Here is an 18635-nt window from a genome sequence, read left to right on the forward strand (position 1 = left end):
GGGTGTAAGGATATCAATTAGCGGAAGGATCATACTACGGCTAATACTATCACCACCGACGGCTTTGGAAGAAATCGAGTATTAAGTTATCTCTGGTTCGATTGAGTTGAACAACATAACTGTCTCCTCCCGCCTTAGGCATATTAGAAACATTCAAGAGGCGAAGGAGTAGACTTAAATTTCAGTTCGGCAAATTTTACGTTTTTTTTTCGACTGGAAATGGAGAGTTGCGAGAAAAAAAGTTTTATTTTATAATGTAACATAAGATTCACATCTGGGGAAATTTTCAAATTACACCTCATGTTTGAGCTACCCTTGATAACTAATTAAAAATATATTTATAGAACAGCTAGTATCAACTGCAAGTATTGTAAAGTTATTTCAAAAATCCTATTTTTTGTAATAATAAAAAGAAAGATTTTAAGCCCGAGGTACTCATCGCTGAACCACCAATGCATTTTAAATTTGACGTAGGTACTAGAGTTTCAGAAAGTAGATGTAGTAGAGAACCACTGACTATATAGTGCAATATAAAAATTGGATTTTAAATTTATTGGCTATAACTGCCGTGGTTGATTTGTGACTTCACTGTACTACGTCCATGGTTTATCATACATTCCATGCACTTTTGTCACCAAGATATTCGTTTATTGTGTTATATACTTTCAGTTCAGATTTATCAAATAATTTAAAGTTTTTAAAACCAAATTAATAACACGATGGAATTTAAATATAAGAAAATTCAAAGGAGAACATTAAATTAAAATTAAAGTTTTTATAAGATGTATCAATGTACACACAAGACGCATTTGATTATTTATTAATGAATAGGTGGAAATATTAAAATAAATACATTTTTTTGGAACATATCACATTGTATCATCACTAGGAACAGAATGAAACACCATAGATTATATACTAATATACTGGATGCAACACCATCGTAATAGTCACTGATGTCAATTGTATTTTTGGCATATTTTCATCATATTGTGAAAATTGTGAAATCAATCTGTTTGGGTGGAATTACTAATAGTTCTATTTTATATATAATATAAACGCAACACATAATTAAATTTTAACCTGAAGCAATCTAAACTCTGTGATATTTATTATTAAGAATTATGTCGAATCCGTGGAAAAGAGTGTCAGCACCTGTTGATGTGCAAAACCTATCAGATATTATGTCCGAAGAATACGCTAAAGGATTGCAGGTAAAGGAGGAATTAAAGTTTGCTGAGCAAATATCGGATACTAATATTACATCCGAGTCAAGCGAATTATCCCCTGAAATTCTTCGTCAAATTGAAGAGTCCAATGTTAAAGAATATTGCGACTCAGATGCCATTATTGCGAAAGTTTTGCAATGCCAGTTCGATAAAGAATATGATGATGAGTTAAAACGTGTAGAGAAGAAACGGAACGGAGAATCCAAAGTGTCCGTATCATTTGACAATTATCGAACGGTTCCTGAACATTTAGTTTATGATTCCGATTCCGATGACGATGGTGAAATCACCGAAAGAAAGGACTGGGACAGATTTGAAACTAACGAAAAGGAGTTTGCTAGTTTGCCAAAGAGGGGTTACATTATAAAAGATGGGGAAATGATTACAAAACACGATGGTGTTATAAATGCTCGTAGGAATGCATGCAGAGTTATGGCATTCCCACCAGAAGTGTGTACTGGAGATGGCGCCGGATTCGACATGAAATTACCGAATCATGTGTTTAACCAACTCAAAGAGCATACTAGATGGAACACTGCCCGTAAACACAAAATGTTAGACAGAAAGGAGAGTCAAGCTACAGCTGAAATGGGTCTTGATGAATCCACACGACTTATCCTCTTCAAACTGATCAACAATGGGTTACTAGAGGATATCAATGGAGTTATATCTACTGGCAAGGAATCAGTTGTACTCCATGCCAACAGTGATCCTTCCTATCCAGATATGGTACTACCAAAAGAATGTGCTATCAAAGTGTTTAAAACCACACTGAATGAGTTCAAAACTCGTGATAAATACATTGAAGCCGACTACAGATTCAAAGATCGGTTCTCTAAGCAGAATCCCCGTAAAATTGTCCATATGTGGGCTGAGAAGGAAATGCATAATATGATGCGTATACAGAAAGTTGGCTTGAATTGCCCTGAAATGGTTTGTTTGAAGAAGCACATCCTTGTTATGTCCTTTATTGGTAAAGATAATAAACCAGCTCCTAAGTTGAGAGATGTTATTTTGAAGCCAGAACAATGGGAAAGTGTATACAATGAGGTTGTGGATGCAATGTACAAGTTGTATAATGTAGGACATCTGGTGCATGCTGATTTGTCAGAATACAATATTTTGTGGTGGGATAACAAATGTTGGTTCATTGACGTTTCCCAGTCCGTTCAGCCTGATCATCCTAATGGTTTGGAGTTCCTTTTGAGGGATTGTCGAAACATTATCAATGTAAGTATTTGTTTCTGTAGCTGTACTTTATGCAAGATTAGTCGAATTTTCTGTGTTGAGAGAATCACTTTACCTCTGAACTATGTTAAGTTGCATAATTGCAACATTAAAATCGATTACATAACAATTTGCAACACTCATGTCAGGATTTATATTTGTCTTTTAGGTGTTACATAATATATTTATTCACTTTGAACAAAATATTAATGTGGTAATTTATTTTCAGTTCTTTGAAAAAAAGGGAGTACCAAACATAAAAACAGCTGATGAATTGTTCAAATTTATAACTGGATTTGAAGAAGTGGATGTCAACTTATTGGAAGGAGTTCATACAACATACAACTCCTTGTCGTCACGTTTTGAAATTGCTTTGGATGATAATCGCAATGTCAGCTATCCATTTGAGTACTGCTGGCAGAAGACTAATGAAAAGCCGAAGTCTGAAAAAGACTCTGGAAGTGATGATGAGTTTGATGAGATGTGGATACATTCTCAAAAGAATAAAGCTATTGATTTAGCTACAAACTTCGGGAATGAAGTAAAAATCGTTGACGGAAGTGTGGTTGTTGATAAAGAGGCAAACTTTGGAAATGTCATAAAACATCCTTCTGTAGAAATCATTGGGAATACTAGTAGTACTAGTAGTGTTCATAAAAAATCTTAATCATATATTGTTTCTAATTTGAATTGAATATACATATACAAACTCTGTATTGAGAATGATCAAACAGAATTTAGTGAACTTGTTTAAAATGAACAATAAAATGGGAGAAAAACAAATAAAAATGTGCAATGCTACTTAATATTTTATTTTAACACAAAGTGTAGTATACAAATGTTATGAGATCACATGAATAACACTTAGAAATAAAATGTAATATTGGTGTTTAAAAAATTTAACAAATTAAAAATGTTGCATAACAGAAATTTCTTATTCTATTTAAGTGTAAAATGCTCAAATTCCTTATATTTAAATGACAACATTAGATGAAAACTTGAAAATAATTTTAATCCAGAGGCCAAATTATTTGCCATACTTTGTCTGAAATTCCTACTACTCTTTTTATATGCTTAAAGGACATTAAAACATTACAAACGATCATAATATTAAATTTATTAAATTTTTAGTTTTATAGCATGAGAAATTTTGAAAGAATAAAAGTTTGAACCTTTGATATTTTAAATTCTTTAAGTTTCTGGGGGAGGATGTTTAAGGAGTGGACAACCTGAAAATAACATTGTTTCTTATTGCATTCCATATAATTGAAACAATTTTATTGCTCTTCTTGTAACTTCTCAATAAGCATATCTAGCAATTCACTCTGCTGACTTGTCAGATGTAGTTTAGTGTCTGAAGAAATATTTATCAAGGCCTGATGATCTGACATGTTGGCCGATATAATGATAGACTGTAACTTCAATTTCAAATCTGGGTTGAATGGTGTTACTGAAATAAACACGATTTATAAAAATTCAATAATTAATTATGACAGTTTAAGAAAAGAGCAGACTTCATAAGAGTTGCAAAATAGATAAAAGTTAAATGTGGACATCAATCAAAAATTTTTACAAATTTTGTTTGAATGCCCAAGCAAAGCTGTGGGTGACAACTAGTTTTAATATAAATCTACTTACACTCATTATCTACGTCATTCATGATATCTGAAAGCAATTTTTTCAATGATTCTGTCTTGCTTGCTTCATCCATATCAACAATAAGAGAGAGGAGGATTCTGCATACTTGTACTCTGTAAGAATATAAGTGTTAGTGCTATAATAAAATATTATTTTCGAAACCTTTGTAACTTATAAGTGTTTCTATTCTAGTCATGTTCACAATGTGTCATTTTCAAATACTATTTATAAAAGTACAAATAAAATTCATATTATAACATCCTTACTCTGCTAATATTCGCTCTGGTTTATGGTAGTTAAAGTCTGCAATGGTATTGCCAGTTTTTAAAGCTCTTTCAAGTTTACCTGAAAATAAAATAAGTTTAATCAATGAGCCCCATACAGAGATAATTTCCTTCAGAATCACGGGGCAACTAAAACAAATTAATCCAAAGAATTTAATTTATAAATAAAAAACACATATTTCTTATATAAAATATATATTTTTTGATCTTCATCTTTATCTTTATTATTTTTATAAGCACAAAATGCAAAAGTGTAACTGTCTGTCTGAAAACTGAAAAAAATTTGATGAAATTGTTACTAAAGTGGTTTGAGACCTGAAAATGGACAACATATCTATATATATAAAATTCTCGTGTCACAGTTTTCGTTGCCATACTCCTCCGAAACGGCTTGACCGATTCCTCTGAAATTTGGTAAGCATATTGGGTAGGTCTGAGAATCGGCCAACATCTATTTTTTATCCCGATATTCCTACGGGATACGGACTTACGCGGGTGAAACCGCAGGGCGCAGCTAGTAATTATATAAAAATCAGTACAATTTAAAGTCTCACCAGCATCAATTTGCATATTCAGCAGCTTCAACAAGCACATTAGCTTTAAAGCCTCTTCTTCAATTGTGTCTATTGCCTGCTCATAATATGCAATTGCTTCTAGCTTATGATCTAATTCCAGAAGGTTGCTTGATATTTCCATCAAAATAGCAGTGCGTAATGGAGATTTTTCGGGATATTTATGTAATGCTTGCAGAAAACATCCAATTGCGGCCTGAAACAAAGTGTTGCTTTTATTAATATACAAATGTAAACACTCATTGCTATATGAATATATGGAAAAGATTCTGGGGACATGGCTTTACATTCATTTTCAATCATCTCTTTTCATTTTTAAACAGTATACAAACATTACCTTTATTACTACTTACCTCTAAATTTTCTCTATCTGGGCTATATAATTTTAAAGCGGCGATTTTTTTCTCAGCCTTCATAAACTGCCTAGCAGCGTTTATATACTGTTCAGCTTCACCAAGTGAGTTTCCAGCAGATGCTTCACATTTTGCAGCACCGATATACGTTTGCCCAGCGAATGTTGGTTGCTCAGAATGTTCACACTGAATTGCAAGCCCTATAAACTCATTTGTGGCTTCGGAAACATTAGGTTTACGCATAAAGCGTCTGCAAGGCAAACAATGTTTAAAATATTTGTATGTCTTGAAAGTGTTATTTTCTAATCAGAATTGTAGTGACAATAAATAAAGAGGCATACTTCTTAAGCTTCGTATTTATATTTATGTATTGCTCGTTAAAACTAGCACTTAGATCGGTAGACATGATGTAAACTTGCGGGCTTCAATTGATAAAAAGCGAGTAACTAGAGAATGATATAAATATTTGTCATTTAGTGAATTAGGTAAATTAAAATCTCTTTAGTCTATACCACACAATAAGAACGAGTAACTACTTAGTGGTAGTTCGTCTGTACTACTCTTTGGTAGAACTTAGTAGTTTTCTGACGTGACCATAGATTATACAATTTTATATTTTATAATATTCTCATCTCTTTTACTGGGACGTGAACACCGCAGATTTAATTAGTTTCATTTAAATAACCTAAGCCGTACATCTTGTGTAATCTATGCCCGTAGTCCGTTTACTAATCTTTGGATATAAGTATATATATGGTGATTTTTTTGGATATTTATAGTGATTTTTAACACGCTTTTATTAGCTTCACTTGTATGTTTGTATGTATGTATGTATGTAACTCACACCCGTTTTTCTCCCACTTCCCGCGAACCGATTTCATTCAAACTTTGTACACTTATTAAGAACTGGTGCCAATAGAGTAATATAGTAAGTTTATCCCATTATCCTGATCAGGAGCGCCAGGATTTAACAATTTCCTTACGTATCCTCTACGTAAGGGCTAACAGCTTATGACTGTTATAACATTCTGTTACTGTTAGTTCGTTCGTTAGCCGAGCGGGCTAAGGCGCCAGTCTTAGTTGACGTACAACGACAGGCTCCGTGGACGTAGGTTCAAATCTCGTCTGTGACGGAAAAAAAAAATTAAATTTTTTCTATTTTATGTTTCTTACATAAACCGGATGGTATTTTTTCTAGTAAAATTCTGGGCAGTAAATGTGTAGGTTGGCCGTTTCCTCAGGTACCCTTTCCGCAGTAAAACCGTAATTCCCATGTAACTCTGATTTGGTGTCCTGGGATTTGTGATAACTATGAGAGTGAAAGAATCTACTATCCAAATGTTGGTAAGGCAGAGAGCGCCTCGTGTACCTACTGCCTTACTTAAATAAAAATTGAACTAAAAAGTGAAAAATAAAAATAGTTTTAAAAAACTAAAAAACACGTGTTTTTTAGTTTTTTAAAACTATTTTTATTTGGTTACACATATTTATATTTTATTAAATAGTCACTATAGATGGAATTTGAACTGTGAAATAAATTATCAAAATTTACATACCTAGTCTACATAGCAAAGAGTAGTAAAAATAGGGTAGTCAAAAATCAAATCCAGATTCTTTTTTTTTGTTTTGACAGAAATACACGTTATCTCAAATAGTTAACCTACTTTAACAAGTAACACAGGAACTGGTAGTAGTATTTAATCTGTTATCAGAACATTGACTGATGACAGCACTCTTGATTAATGTTTGAATGTTGTAAAATTGCGAAATGTCCAAAATGCTTTGACGTGTACTCGTATTCTCAGATTTTGGAAATAAACGCGATTATTATGTATTTGATATGTTAAATATCTAGGGAGTAAGTGTAAACAACGGGATACATCAATATAACAAAATGGATTTCTTTAAAAGTGGGTTGAAGACTGTTTTAGGAGCGCCGGAACCCGGCCAACTGCCTTCTGGAGCTGAAACAGTGAGTTTTCTCTAAATATCAAACTTGAACTATTAATAATATTCACTTTTTTATATTTTCGGTGTTCATGCAATATGTGTGGGCGATAATATTGAAGAAAATCGCTGTCAGTGTAAATTTTTTAAGTGATACAATGGTATGAAGTATAAAATGTATGTTTAAACCATTTAATGAGATAAAAACGAGTTTGTGAATCTAGTTTTTGCATTTGCCTAGACGGAAGTAATATATTTGTTTTTCTGTGTCCCCAAAAGTATCATTGCATGACATTTTATGAAAAGTAACATTTTTCTTAAATACTTAATTTAAAAGTTGTTTGCATATTTGAATTTGTTTGTTTAAGTATGCTTAAACAAATAAATAAAAAGTTATAATGTGTTTATATATAGTAAAGGGTGTTATTCTAAAAAGTATGAAAAAATATCCAACTGTATACAATTGCTTTTTAATTTTGTCTATTTATGATAGTTGCATATTCCCGTTCCTGTGGGATTTCCGGGAAAAACTATCCTACGACCATCTCCTTTTTCTAAGCTACCTCTGTAAAAATTTACAGCCAAACCAGTTACTCTGTTCATTGAAATAGTGTGATTACTAAAAAACAATATTTCTTCGCATAATTTAGGTGGAACGTCTCGTGGACCGAGTCAACAACTCAACGCTTCTTGAGGATCGACGAGATGCCTGCCGTGCCTTGAAAGCTATGTCTCGAAAGTACCGGGTTGAGGTTGGTGCTCAGGGCATTGATACATTGAAGCAGGTAATTTCAATTACAAGTTTTTATTAATTTAATGAGTTGTAAATTTATCCTGCCTGCCTTATAAATATTGATGGTCAATTAAATGTCAATTAAATGGCCAATTTTTAGATGCGTCTGTTATGTTTAGGGGCAATCAGGAACAATAATAGTAATAGTACTAAAAATTACATAGGCAGTCAATTGTCAATGTAACAATTTATTTTGTGTTACATTAAATATAATTTCAAAATTTTTAAAATTAGTAAATGTTACACTGTTACTTTACACTAATATTATAAATGTGAAAGTTTGTTTATTTGGATCTCTGTCCTTCAAACACACTGAAACTGCTGAACGGATTTTGAAGTGAGATTGCCATACACATAGAAATATTTGGTACCTGCTGATTGACTAATTTTTTTATGTCATAGTCGGCAATGGAGCTGGTGGGTCACCTGATAGTAAGTGATACCACCGCCCATGAACATTTCGAGAGACGTAAGGTCAATTGCAGACCTTATGCGTCTACAAATGGATTTATCCATTATGATACAAATATGGACTACCAATATTTTCAAATGATATCTTATAAAAGGATACGCTTATGAGACGATTTTGTGTAGAACAGCAATCGTATACGCGATGCGTACGAGACGAACACGCTTACGACTATATTATTTTCTTTAACATCTATCCATACAACAGAATCTCCTTTTATCTTTACAGGTGTTAGAACTTGATAGAGCTGATAATGAAACAATAAACTATGCCCTAGACACCCTTAATAACATTATGTCACCATCACAATTTGAGGAAGAGGAAGATAATCCTCACGTTCCTATGAATATTGGAGAGCAGTTCACTGAGATGTTCATAAAAGACCCGCACAATATTCAGCTGGTGCTAGATCTCTTAGACGAGTATGATTTTAGAGTTCGACTGTCAGCCGTTCAATTACTAACCTCCCTACTTACAAATAGGACTAAGGACATTCAGGAAATAATTCTAGTCAAACCTATGGGTGTCTCCAAAATGATGGATTTACTTGGAGACACTAGAGAAGTTATTCGTAACGAAACTCTCCTTCTACTAATAAAATTGACTAAAGGCAATGCGAATATACAAAAAATCGTCGCTTTCGAAAACGCATTCGATCGGTTATTCGAAATAGTTTCGAGCGAAGGCTATTCTGATGGAGGGATCATTGTTGAAGATTGTTTATTGCTTATGTTGAACTTATTGAAGAATAACAGTAGTAATATAAACTTTTTCAAAGAGGGCAGTTACATACAAAAGACCTTGCCAATGTTTAACACGCCCGATGATTCTGAAGACGTAGGTTGGTCACCTCAAAAAGTATCGAACGTTCATTGCATGTTACAAATAGTGAGAACGCTGGTGTCCCCCAGTAATTCAGCACAGATTATATCGAGTTGTCAGAAAATTATGAAAAATGTTGGTTTGCTGGATGCTCTGTGCAATATTCTGATGGCGAGTGGGGTCCCAGCAGATATTCTAACGGAGACGATAAATACCGTCGGGGAAGTGGTGAGAGGTGATCTAGCCAATCAGGACTTTATTGGCAATGTAATGGCGCCGTCGAATCCGCCGCGACCCGCCATTGTGGTTCTGCTTATGTCGATGGTGAATGAAAAGCAACCATTTGCCCTGAGGTAAGAATAAGAATAAAAAAAAATGAATAGAGAACACAACAAACAATTTGATAATGAATCTGGTGTACAAAAAACATATTTATCCACCTTATAACACTTTCAAACCAAAATATTAATAATAATATAATAGTAGATATTCTGGGTTAATTGGGACATTTGCTATTCTATATTTTAATTATTCCTGATAGTTAATGTTTGGTTGCTCCCAGGTGTGCAGTACTCTACTGCTTCCAGTGCTATCTTTACCACAATGAGATGAGCCAAGCATCCCTGGTACAGACCCTGTTACCATCGTCCACAGACGTCTCCAGCCTCACTAGTGGTCAATTACTCTGTGGCGGACTCTTCTCCTCCGATGTTCTATCTAATTGGTTCTCTGCTGTCGCTCTAATGCATTCGTTAATAGATAATCCTGGGCAAAAGGAGCAATTACTTAGAGTACTGTTGGCAACTAATGTTGGGAGCACGCCGGTGTCTCTGCTGCATCAGTGCACTGTGCTGCTGCAGCAGACTACGAAGTTACAGTCTAAGGTAAGTTCAGAATATTAAATCGTTTATTATGCAATGAATTTTTTTATGTAGTTTTCATCCCTATACCATTGGAAGCCCTACCTTTATAGTATTAACAAATATTTTTTGCACAAATAAAACTTTAAAAAGCTTACTTTTGAAGATCTGATTTTTTCTATAATACTGGTTTTATCGTTTTTTTTAATGTGTATTTGTGGTCTGTGTCTCAGCTGTGGGAACATATATGAGCTGATGGTGATATGATGATGAAGTAATTAGCACATTTCCAGGTAGCACTGCTGATGCTGCTCTCCCAGTGGATGAGCCACTGTCCGGGCGCGGTGAGCGCGTTCCTGCAGGTGCCCGGCGGAGTGGGCTACCTCGTCAACCAGACCTGCTCCAACGAGCACGACGACAACGAGTATCTCTTACAGGGTGAATATCTGGTAGAATTCCCCGGCGGAAATCCCGGCGGAATGTGTTTAATGAGTGTCCCTTGTAGGGCGATTGGTGGCAATTGAGGAGATTTAAAAAATGTTGTCGCAAGGCTCTGTTTTATACTGTAGCGAGTGTAAAAAGTATCTGCTGCAGAGTTTCTATTCTTCTAAGTCAGAAGATCTGGGAATACGCAGAAACTTGTGAAATCCAAGTCTGTTTAATATCATCATAGTTAAACCCTTCAGAGAGTAGTAATACCATACATACATTATTTTTTCTAGCCGAAAAATTTTGTGACGTACATTTCAGGTCTTTCTGCATTCCTGCTGGCCATCTGCATTCACTTCAACGACGACTCCGTGGAGAGTTACTCGCAGGAATCCCTCAAGCAGCTGCTGACCAAGAGGATAGGAGTGGAGACTTTCACGGCCAAACTCAGCGAGGTGTCCAAGCATGAGCTATACAACAAGGCAGCGAAGCACCCTCAGCTCAGAGTCAAGATACCGGCAGAAATATTGATTGATTACGAGTTCTGTAGATTGTTTAAGGTTTTGGAAAGTGAGTTAGTTACTTATTTTGTGGGTGCAGATTTTTATTTAGTTATTTAGATCATTCAGATAAAATGTTCTTGATTGGGGAATTAGGTTCCATATGTTAATGGTGATAATCTGAGCAGCTTCACACTTCGAGAATGTCATACAACAAGTTCGAATTTTCTGATCATCATCTTCATCATCACCATGAACATCATCAGCCCATATATGACCCTACTGCAGGCTCGGGTTTCCTATGAGGATTAAAGCCTTAACCCACCGCTGACCAAGTGCGGGTTAGCAGATGTCACATGTCGTCGAACTTTTAATTGTTGGAAATGCCGATTCCTCACGATGTTTTTTTTCCTTCAACGTTTAATCCAATGTTAATAAATAATCGTATTTCAAATTTGCAACCAAAAATTCATCTAGTAATGCAGATTGACTGACAAAAGCTTGTCAATAGCCGATTGGCTTTTTTCAATCATCAAATATAAGCGTTAGATTTTTCATATTCAAAAACATCTTTCAAATATTCCTGATAAATAACTTATCAATACCCATTTTTCCAGATGTGTTGATCCAGAGCGTGTCCCAGAAGCAGGAGAACGGTCCGGGAGAAGCAGTCGCGGCGGAGGACAACCTGGAGCAGTACAAGTCGCTAATCCGGCAGCAGGACGCGCGCCTGCAGGAGCTCGTACAGCAGCTCGAGGCGCTTGTGCAGCAGAACCACCAGCTGCAGGTGAGAAACTGCAGCAGCTCGAGCCGCTCGGGAAGCAGAACCACCAGCTACAACAGTGGTTGCAACAGTTTACTCTGCAAAAGGTGCATTGCATCAGAAAGCTGCATGACGCGTGGCCCATGCGACGCTGCAAATGATGCTTTTAGGTGCGTGCTTTCTTGAGAGAAAAAACATTTGAACTTATTAGTCCTTAATTGTTCCAGGGCGCCCTCAACGACTCGATAGCGTCGAATTCGCTCCTAAAAGACGAGAACACGCTGCTCAAAGCGCAAGTTTCCGCCAAGCTCCCGAACCAGTTGCCGATCGAGCAAGCGAGCCAGTCCAGCCAGGCCACTCCGGGACAAACCCATCAGTCCAGCCAAGCGAACCACGTTATGCCAAACCAAGATGTTCTGGTGGAATATGAGGGTAGAATACAAGTTCTGAATGCTGAAGTGAGCAGACTGACTGCCGCATTGAAAAGCGCTGAAGATGGAAAGGGAAATGCTGAACAGGAATTGGAGAAGATGAGGAAAGATCAAGATGACTTGCTAGAACTGCTCGCTGATCAGGTCAGTATTTTTATTGAAAAACACTATAGTATATAGTATTTATATAATTGAAAAAGTACGAAAAACCATTGCATCTCTGTATTATGATATATGCACTTAAAATCAATCCACTTTCATCGTAACAAATGTTTTCCCTTACAGGATCTAAAAATAAACGAATATAAAATGCGATTGATGTCATTGGGCCAAAAAGTAGAAGATGAAGCCGCAGACACTGAACTTAATCTGACTTAGAACTGCCCAAAACTTGTATTTAATTATAAGGTTTATCGTTTTCGTTAGATAATTATTTTATGATTCACTATGTATAAAAAATAATGTTTTAATATATGTTGTATTTATTAAACTGGTGTTTTATTGAATGATAAATAACCTCTTACTAGTTTTTTTAATCTATAAAAAGGGATGGGGGTCTCAATTCGTAGTGCATATGAGTGCATATTTTATTAAATATTTTACACAATGCCATCTCGTGTTGAAATTAACGATTTTTTAAATTCACAAAATACGATTAAATTAATCTTCGATTAATTTTGTGTTCCGTCTTTCGCCCGTCCGTCTGTCTGTCCATCAGGCTTAATTAAAACTATGTACACTAATCAAGGATCGATGAAAATACAAATATGTATTTCATAAGTTTATATTATTATACCGATTAGAATCGCCCGTATTAATTTCGTATTGTTGCAGAACAAGTTGATTCTATTTAAAAACACTTAATAGTTTTTTAAACTACAACTGTTTTTTATCATGAGCAATCCAAACAAAGCATAAAGCCGTAAGAAGCTTGTAAGAACGTGAAAAGTTAACATAAGGATGGAATTATACGAGAGCATTTTATCGAGCCTTTCTGTTGAAAAACATTCTGATAAATGAAATTAAAGGAAAAGCTGATGTTTTAAACGTACGTCTTTCTATACATTTCTATGCTTGGGTCACTACGATAAAATTAAAATATATATATATTATTAGAGCGCAATGTACAAGGTACGTCACGAGTGGTAAGTAATAGCACCCACACTATGTATATCTGTATTGTAGTTGCTTTCAAGATTTATATCTTGGTATAAATATCTTCCTATATAAGGATTACCTTTAATTCTGTGCTACTATAGTCGGTTTTTAACTTTTTCATATTTCTTCATCCATTTAACTACAAACCGCATATCTTAAAACATCTCAGGAAAAGGAAAAAATAAAAAACAAATAATAAGAACAAGTCATTTATTCAAAAAGGTTATAGGCCAATAAGTACATTTATTATCTAAACTACAGACAGTCTCACATCAAGATATCATGAAATAGTGAATATAGTGATATTTACAAGAAGGGATGACAAAAGCATAGTGTAATACTAGCTTAAATATAAAAAGCCTTGACTAGAATCTGTAGATCGATAGCTCTATCAGACTAATTTCAATTGTTGTTTTAAACATACTTAGTATCTTGCCTAATATGAATGTCAAGCAAAATTTGGTAAATAGTTACTATAATCCATCATAGATAGTGTTTTGATATATCTTATGGTATTAGCATTAATTTTTATGCTGTTCTAATTGTATCTCATATATGCATTGAAACAAATAAAAACTGGCATTTTTATTTAAAACAATATAGGATATACCTTCTGATATTAATAGCCATAATTAACTCTAAGTCTATTCAGAATATACATACTGAAATTTAAATTCTTTATTTGCTGAATAACATAGTTACTTAGACGATAGTACAAGTTATAAAGTATCTTACACGCCCTGCACATTGTGAAAACCAAGGAACTTATAGTCTACACTTCACCACATATCTTTGTATTTATTTTATCCTTATAAATGAAAACCTTAGAAATAAATCAACAATGACGTAAGAAAAAAACAATTTTTATTTATTATCATGATATACTGTTACAATGATTAATGAAAGTATGTATTATGAGGAACATTACAGCTTTATAATTACTTATATAAAACAATATTTACTTCGTAACTACGTCGTTTAACAAACAAATTGAAATGAAAAAAAAAAAAAATAGCACAGCTAATAGTAAAATAATAAAATATCATTATTTAGATTTGGTCTCGAAAGTCATTAAAGATTTGAACGATTAATAAATTTGTACTAAAGACTAATAATAAATACTTAACTAACATAATAATATACCATAATTCTTTTTTACAAAAAAAAAGTTCACCAGCGTCCCTGTGGGGGTTATCCCCCCGTTATTATACAAACACTACCATTTCTCTTTTATTGCACAACCGTTAATTATAAACAATTAAATATAATATATGGAGTAGTCGTACCTTAATGTTTCTTAATTTTAGACAATTAAGTATTAATATGTGAATTTTCTAGGCGAATGCTTTTGAATTACGATCAGTTTTAATAACACAATTAAAATATTTAGGATTTATTGCCGTAACTTGATTTAATCTAAGCTATATATCCTACTAATATTATAAACGCGAAGTTTGCAAGTATGAGTAGACGTTCGTTACTCTTACACGTTAAAACTACTGAATGGAATTTTAATGATAAATATATAATAAAATAAATACATGAGCTACATAATTACTTACTATTGCCAGTGTATTCGTCTGCGTAAGCATACAATCGAATTACTCTTCGATTATGGATTTTTCTAAACACAGCAACACCCTATCGTGACATGGATTATATACAAGTATATTTAAAGGTTAAATATAAGATTACACTAATTTATAGAAAGATTATTATCATACGATCAATACAAAGTCTTCATTTTCAATCACTTTTCCTTACACAATGAAAAAACACTCAAAAACTCACTAAGTTTGTTCCCACTTATTCTAATATCTATAATTCATTCCAACGCCCTCCATCATTTTTCTATTCCAGTTCCATCACAAATCCATATCATAATATAGTCATTATTATTACATCTAGATCATATCAAAACCTAGTATTTACAAACAAATTTAATACATTTGAATTTTGTATGGTCAAAAAAGGTTTTTTTTTTATTATATTGATGAAAAGTTAAAATCTTTAGTTTAAGTCTGAAATCGGATTCTATATACAGTCTAAATATGTTATCGTATAAGCCTCCTGCAGTAATGTCAAATTGCTCGATCGGTATTAGGAAACTTAGCTCCTAATTTACAAATTTCTTAAAATTTTAATATTTCGTACTGAACAATGTTTATAGTTCATTATTTTACAAGTAACTAGACATTTCAGTTGAATGAAGTGCGTTGAATGAATATGCCACTTTTTTGCAAAACATTCACTATTAATAGTAAACATTAAGCATTGTGATATTGAAAACTTTTTTTTATTTATTTAGCTTTTTAATGCACGCGCCAAATTTGGAAACTAATCTTCGCATAGAAGTTAAAACAATTTCATAGATAATAAATAGTATTCTCATAATCACAATATTATGAATCATAATTTTCATAATAACAGCCACAGACAATAAATTGTTTTCTAGTATTCCGCAATCATCGAATATAAAATATTTTACTCGACACTGGCAAATAGTTACATTAAAAAAAAAAAAAAATTACATTAATTTTGACATTGACACTTGCATAGATAATAAAATATCGCTCTAGTAATACCCGCGCAAAACTTTGTATTTAAAACGTAGAATAGCCAGCACGAGTTTGACGAACAGGAAGATTCTTAGAGCTGTGGGCAATATCTTGGTGCAAATCATGTAGAGGTAGTAGATCCACTGTGCTAGGACTCTGTGATCCAGGTAGAAATAATCCTGAAATTTTTAAAACAGTTGTTAGAGTTGAAATTTTTTTAAATGTTTTAAATGCTACATCTTAAATGTAGCAGTTCAATGAAAACAATCAATTGTATTGAAAAATAAATAATTTAAATGATTTTTTTTATTCTGTTATTCATAATGGTGGTGTATCACATTTTTTCTTCTATTCTATTTCTATTTTTATTTGAGAAAAGAAATTGATTAACAATCAGTTCAACAAATCAACCAATATGAAACATAATTCAATAAATATAATATTTTATTATTTATAGAAATGCAATAAACATAGTATTATTATTTAAAGAAATCACATGTTGCTGTTAGGAGAAAACATTTTCTAGGGTAAGAGCTTTTTCAGTGGCTGGCATCAATGTCGCGCCACGTCACCCAGCATCAGGCGCGTCCGCCCGCAGTACGCACCTGGCAGTGCCCCAGCAGCAGGCGTAGCTAGGTGACGTACAGGTAGAGGCCGAGCGCGGCCAGCAGCGCCAGCAGCAGCAGCACGGCGCCCAGCACCAGGCGCGCCTGCAGCGCGCGCGCCAGCATGCTCTGCGCCACGCGCCCGGAGCGGGACAGCGTCGCGTCCGTCTCGCGCAACTGCCCCAATAACGTATATGATATACTAGCCGCGGGGAAAAAGAAGTGTGGTGTTTTACGCCTTTTACTAGGCAGCAAAAAGTTCCGATGGCATCCGCGCCCATCATTTCTTCCCTAACATACGAGATATCTTATATATAAAATTCTCGTGTCACAATGTTAGTCTCTATACTCCTCCGAAACGGCTTGACCGATTCCTCTGAAATTTGGTAAGCATATTGGGTAGGTCTGAGAATCGGCTAACATCTATTTTTCATACCACTAAACGATAAGAGTAAGGCAGAACAGCGTTTGCCGGGTGCAGCTAGTAATATATATATTTAAGAACACGCCACGAGAGCAGTCGCATCTCAGTCAGCGCGTAAAATAATCTTTTCGCAAACACACACGTTTATTGTGACAAAGCCTTTAATTTTGCAAGTCACTATTCAATACCATAAAGTGAAGTATTTAATTAACTTTGAATGGGCTAAACCGGTTTTGAAATGCCACGTTATCTTAATGACGACAGTATACATATTTGTTGTATGTAAATTTGATTGAATGTTTAAAAGTATCTGTTTTTCGTCCCGCTTATAGTTTAGCAGTATGCTCGTTACCTTTTACCGTGGTTGCCTGGAAGAGATCATTTCTAAGTGATAAGGCCGCCAAACAAATTGTACGCTTTATTTTACTCATTATTATTATTATCTCTAAGTTTCCTTCTATGTACAATGTTGTTGAAGAGTTAAATAAAATAAAATAAATAAATATACACGAAATATATTTCGACAAAATGTTGTCGATATGTGTATAATATTTCGTTTGAAAATCGTTTTGTGACGATTTTACTTAGTTCGCATAGGGGAAAAAAAATTAACATCATGAAATAAATAGCTTGAATTATTACATTTACAAAATACGATTTACTACTTTATACAATAATTTTTTTATTATAATTTTTTATTTTGCCTGACTCACATTAAATTACAACAAAATACGAACAATATTACATATTTCGGACTACAAATTTCTTGAAGAATCTTAAATTAGCTCAAATATCACAATCTTAGCGATCATATTCTTAGTTGGAAGTTATAATTTTCACATATTACGTAATTCCAAAAAGTTAAAATCTTTTACGAAATAAAAAAAGATCCACGTACCCGTCCTCTAGACCTCTGTATAGTCTCCCTCTGATGATGTAGGTCCTGCAGAACAGCGGCACCAATCTGCTCCGTCTCCAGCACCACCCGGTAGCCTTCTGTGAGGTTCTTTCCAGTTCTCTCTAGGCGCTCAGTATTATCCAACAGTTTCCGACGCTGCTCATTCACCGTCGACCAGTCTTCGTATTCGTCAGGGTCTATGTTGTCTGGAAATTTTGAAGGTTAATATTATTTTATAATTTAATTACTGGGTACATATACCTATCATTATTACTATATTAACGCCAGCCAGCTCTTTCTACCGTCCTATCTACCAAGCTATGGTATTACGAAAGAACTGGGAGAAATCCTGTCTCATAACCGATTTTTGTCTATTTTTTTATATTCATAAGCATGTTAGGTTAGGACCTCAAACTGAAAGCAATACGACGGGGGTTCACTTGACCAGGATGGTGGATTATAGCCTGAACTCACTAGGAGGCCTGTGTCCCTGCATTGGGACATATAAAGGCTGACGATGATGAAACATTTTAATGGTAAGAAACTAAAATAGAAACTCACACGTAGCGGAGTTATTAAACACGGAGCGGTACTCTTCGCGTACGCGCTGCAGCTCCGCCCTGTACGCCGCGACCCGCGACCCAGCGCCCGACCCACGGTATTCCAGCTCCAGTT

General features: G+C 34.4%; 4 protein-coding genes across 4 annotated transcripts in view; 2 read left to right on the plus strand and 2 right to left on the minus strand.

Moving 5' to 3' along the window:
* The first annotated feature begins 965 nt into the window (after window positions 1-965).
* On the plus strand, window positions 966-3257 carry LOC119839908 (serine/threonine-protein kinase RIO3). Its single transcript, XM_038366345.1, has 2 exons — window positions 966-2459; window positions 2686-3257. Exons 1-2 carry the CDS (start codon window positions 1125-1127, stop codon window positions 3121-3123), a joined length of 1773 nt encoding a protein of 590 aa, XP_038222273.1. The 5' UTR covers window positions 966-1124; the 3' UTR covers window positions 3124-3257.
* Window positions 3253-5853, minus strand: LOC119839909. The gene is made up of 6 exons (XM_038366346.1): window positions 5645-5853; window positions 5304-5553; window positions 4933-5146; window positions 4361-4439; window positions 4095-4207; window positions 3253-3906 (listed from the first exon to the last, which is right to left on the minus strand). Exons 1-6 carry the CDS (start codon window positions 5707-5709, stop codon window positions 3734-3736), a joined length of 894 nt encoding a protein of 297 aa, XP_038222274.1. The 5' UTR covers window positions 5710-5853; the 3' UTR covers window positions 3253-3733.
* Window positions 5854-7041: 1188 nt separating this feature from the next.
* On the plus strand, window positions 7042-12807 carry LOC119839950 (general vesicular transport factor p115). The gene is made up of 9 exons (XM_038366405.1): window positions 7042-7275; window positions 7901-8035; window positions 8741-9687; window positions 9897-10218; window positions 10488-10632; window positions 10945-11193; window positions 11741-11910; window positions 12114-12461; window positions 12603-12807. The coding sequence occupies exons 1-9, from the start codon at window positions 7198-7200 to the stop codon at window positions 12693-12695; spliced, it is 2487 nt and encodes an 828-aa protein (XP_038222333.1). The 5' UTR covers window positions 7042-7197; the 3' UTR covers window positions 12696-12807.
* An 869-nt stretch (window positions 12808-13676) lies between these two features.
* The window catches only part of LOC119840070 (vesicle transport through interaction with t-SNAREs homolog 1A), a 7598-nt gene continuing 2639 nt past the window's right edge, over window positions 13677-18635 (minus strand). The window contains exons 3-6 of the mRNA XM_038366573.1: window positions 18522-18627; window positions 17961-18166; window positions 16639-16815; window positions 13677-16212 (exon numbers count right to left, since the gene is read on the minus strand). Of these exons, the coding sequence (XP_038222501.1) occupies window positions 16666-16815; window positions 17961-18166; window positions 18522-18627 (462 nt within the window). The 3' untranslated portion in view covers window positions 13677-16212; window positions 16639-16665. The remainder of the gene's footprint in view (window positions 16213-16638; window positions 16816-17960; window positions 18167-18521; window positions 18628-18635) is intronic.

Source organism: Zerene cesonia, chromosome 5 (assembly GCF_012273895.1).
Source record: "Zerene cesonia ecotype Mississippi chromosome 5, Zerene_cesonia_1.1, whole genome shotgun sequence".
NCBI classification, from domain to species: domain Eukaryota; kingdom Metazoa; phylum Arthropoda; class Insecta; order Lepidoptera; family Pieridae; genus Zerene; species Zerene cesonia.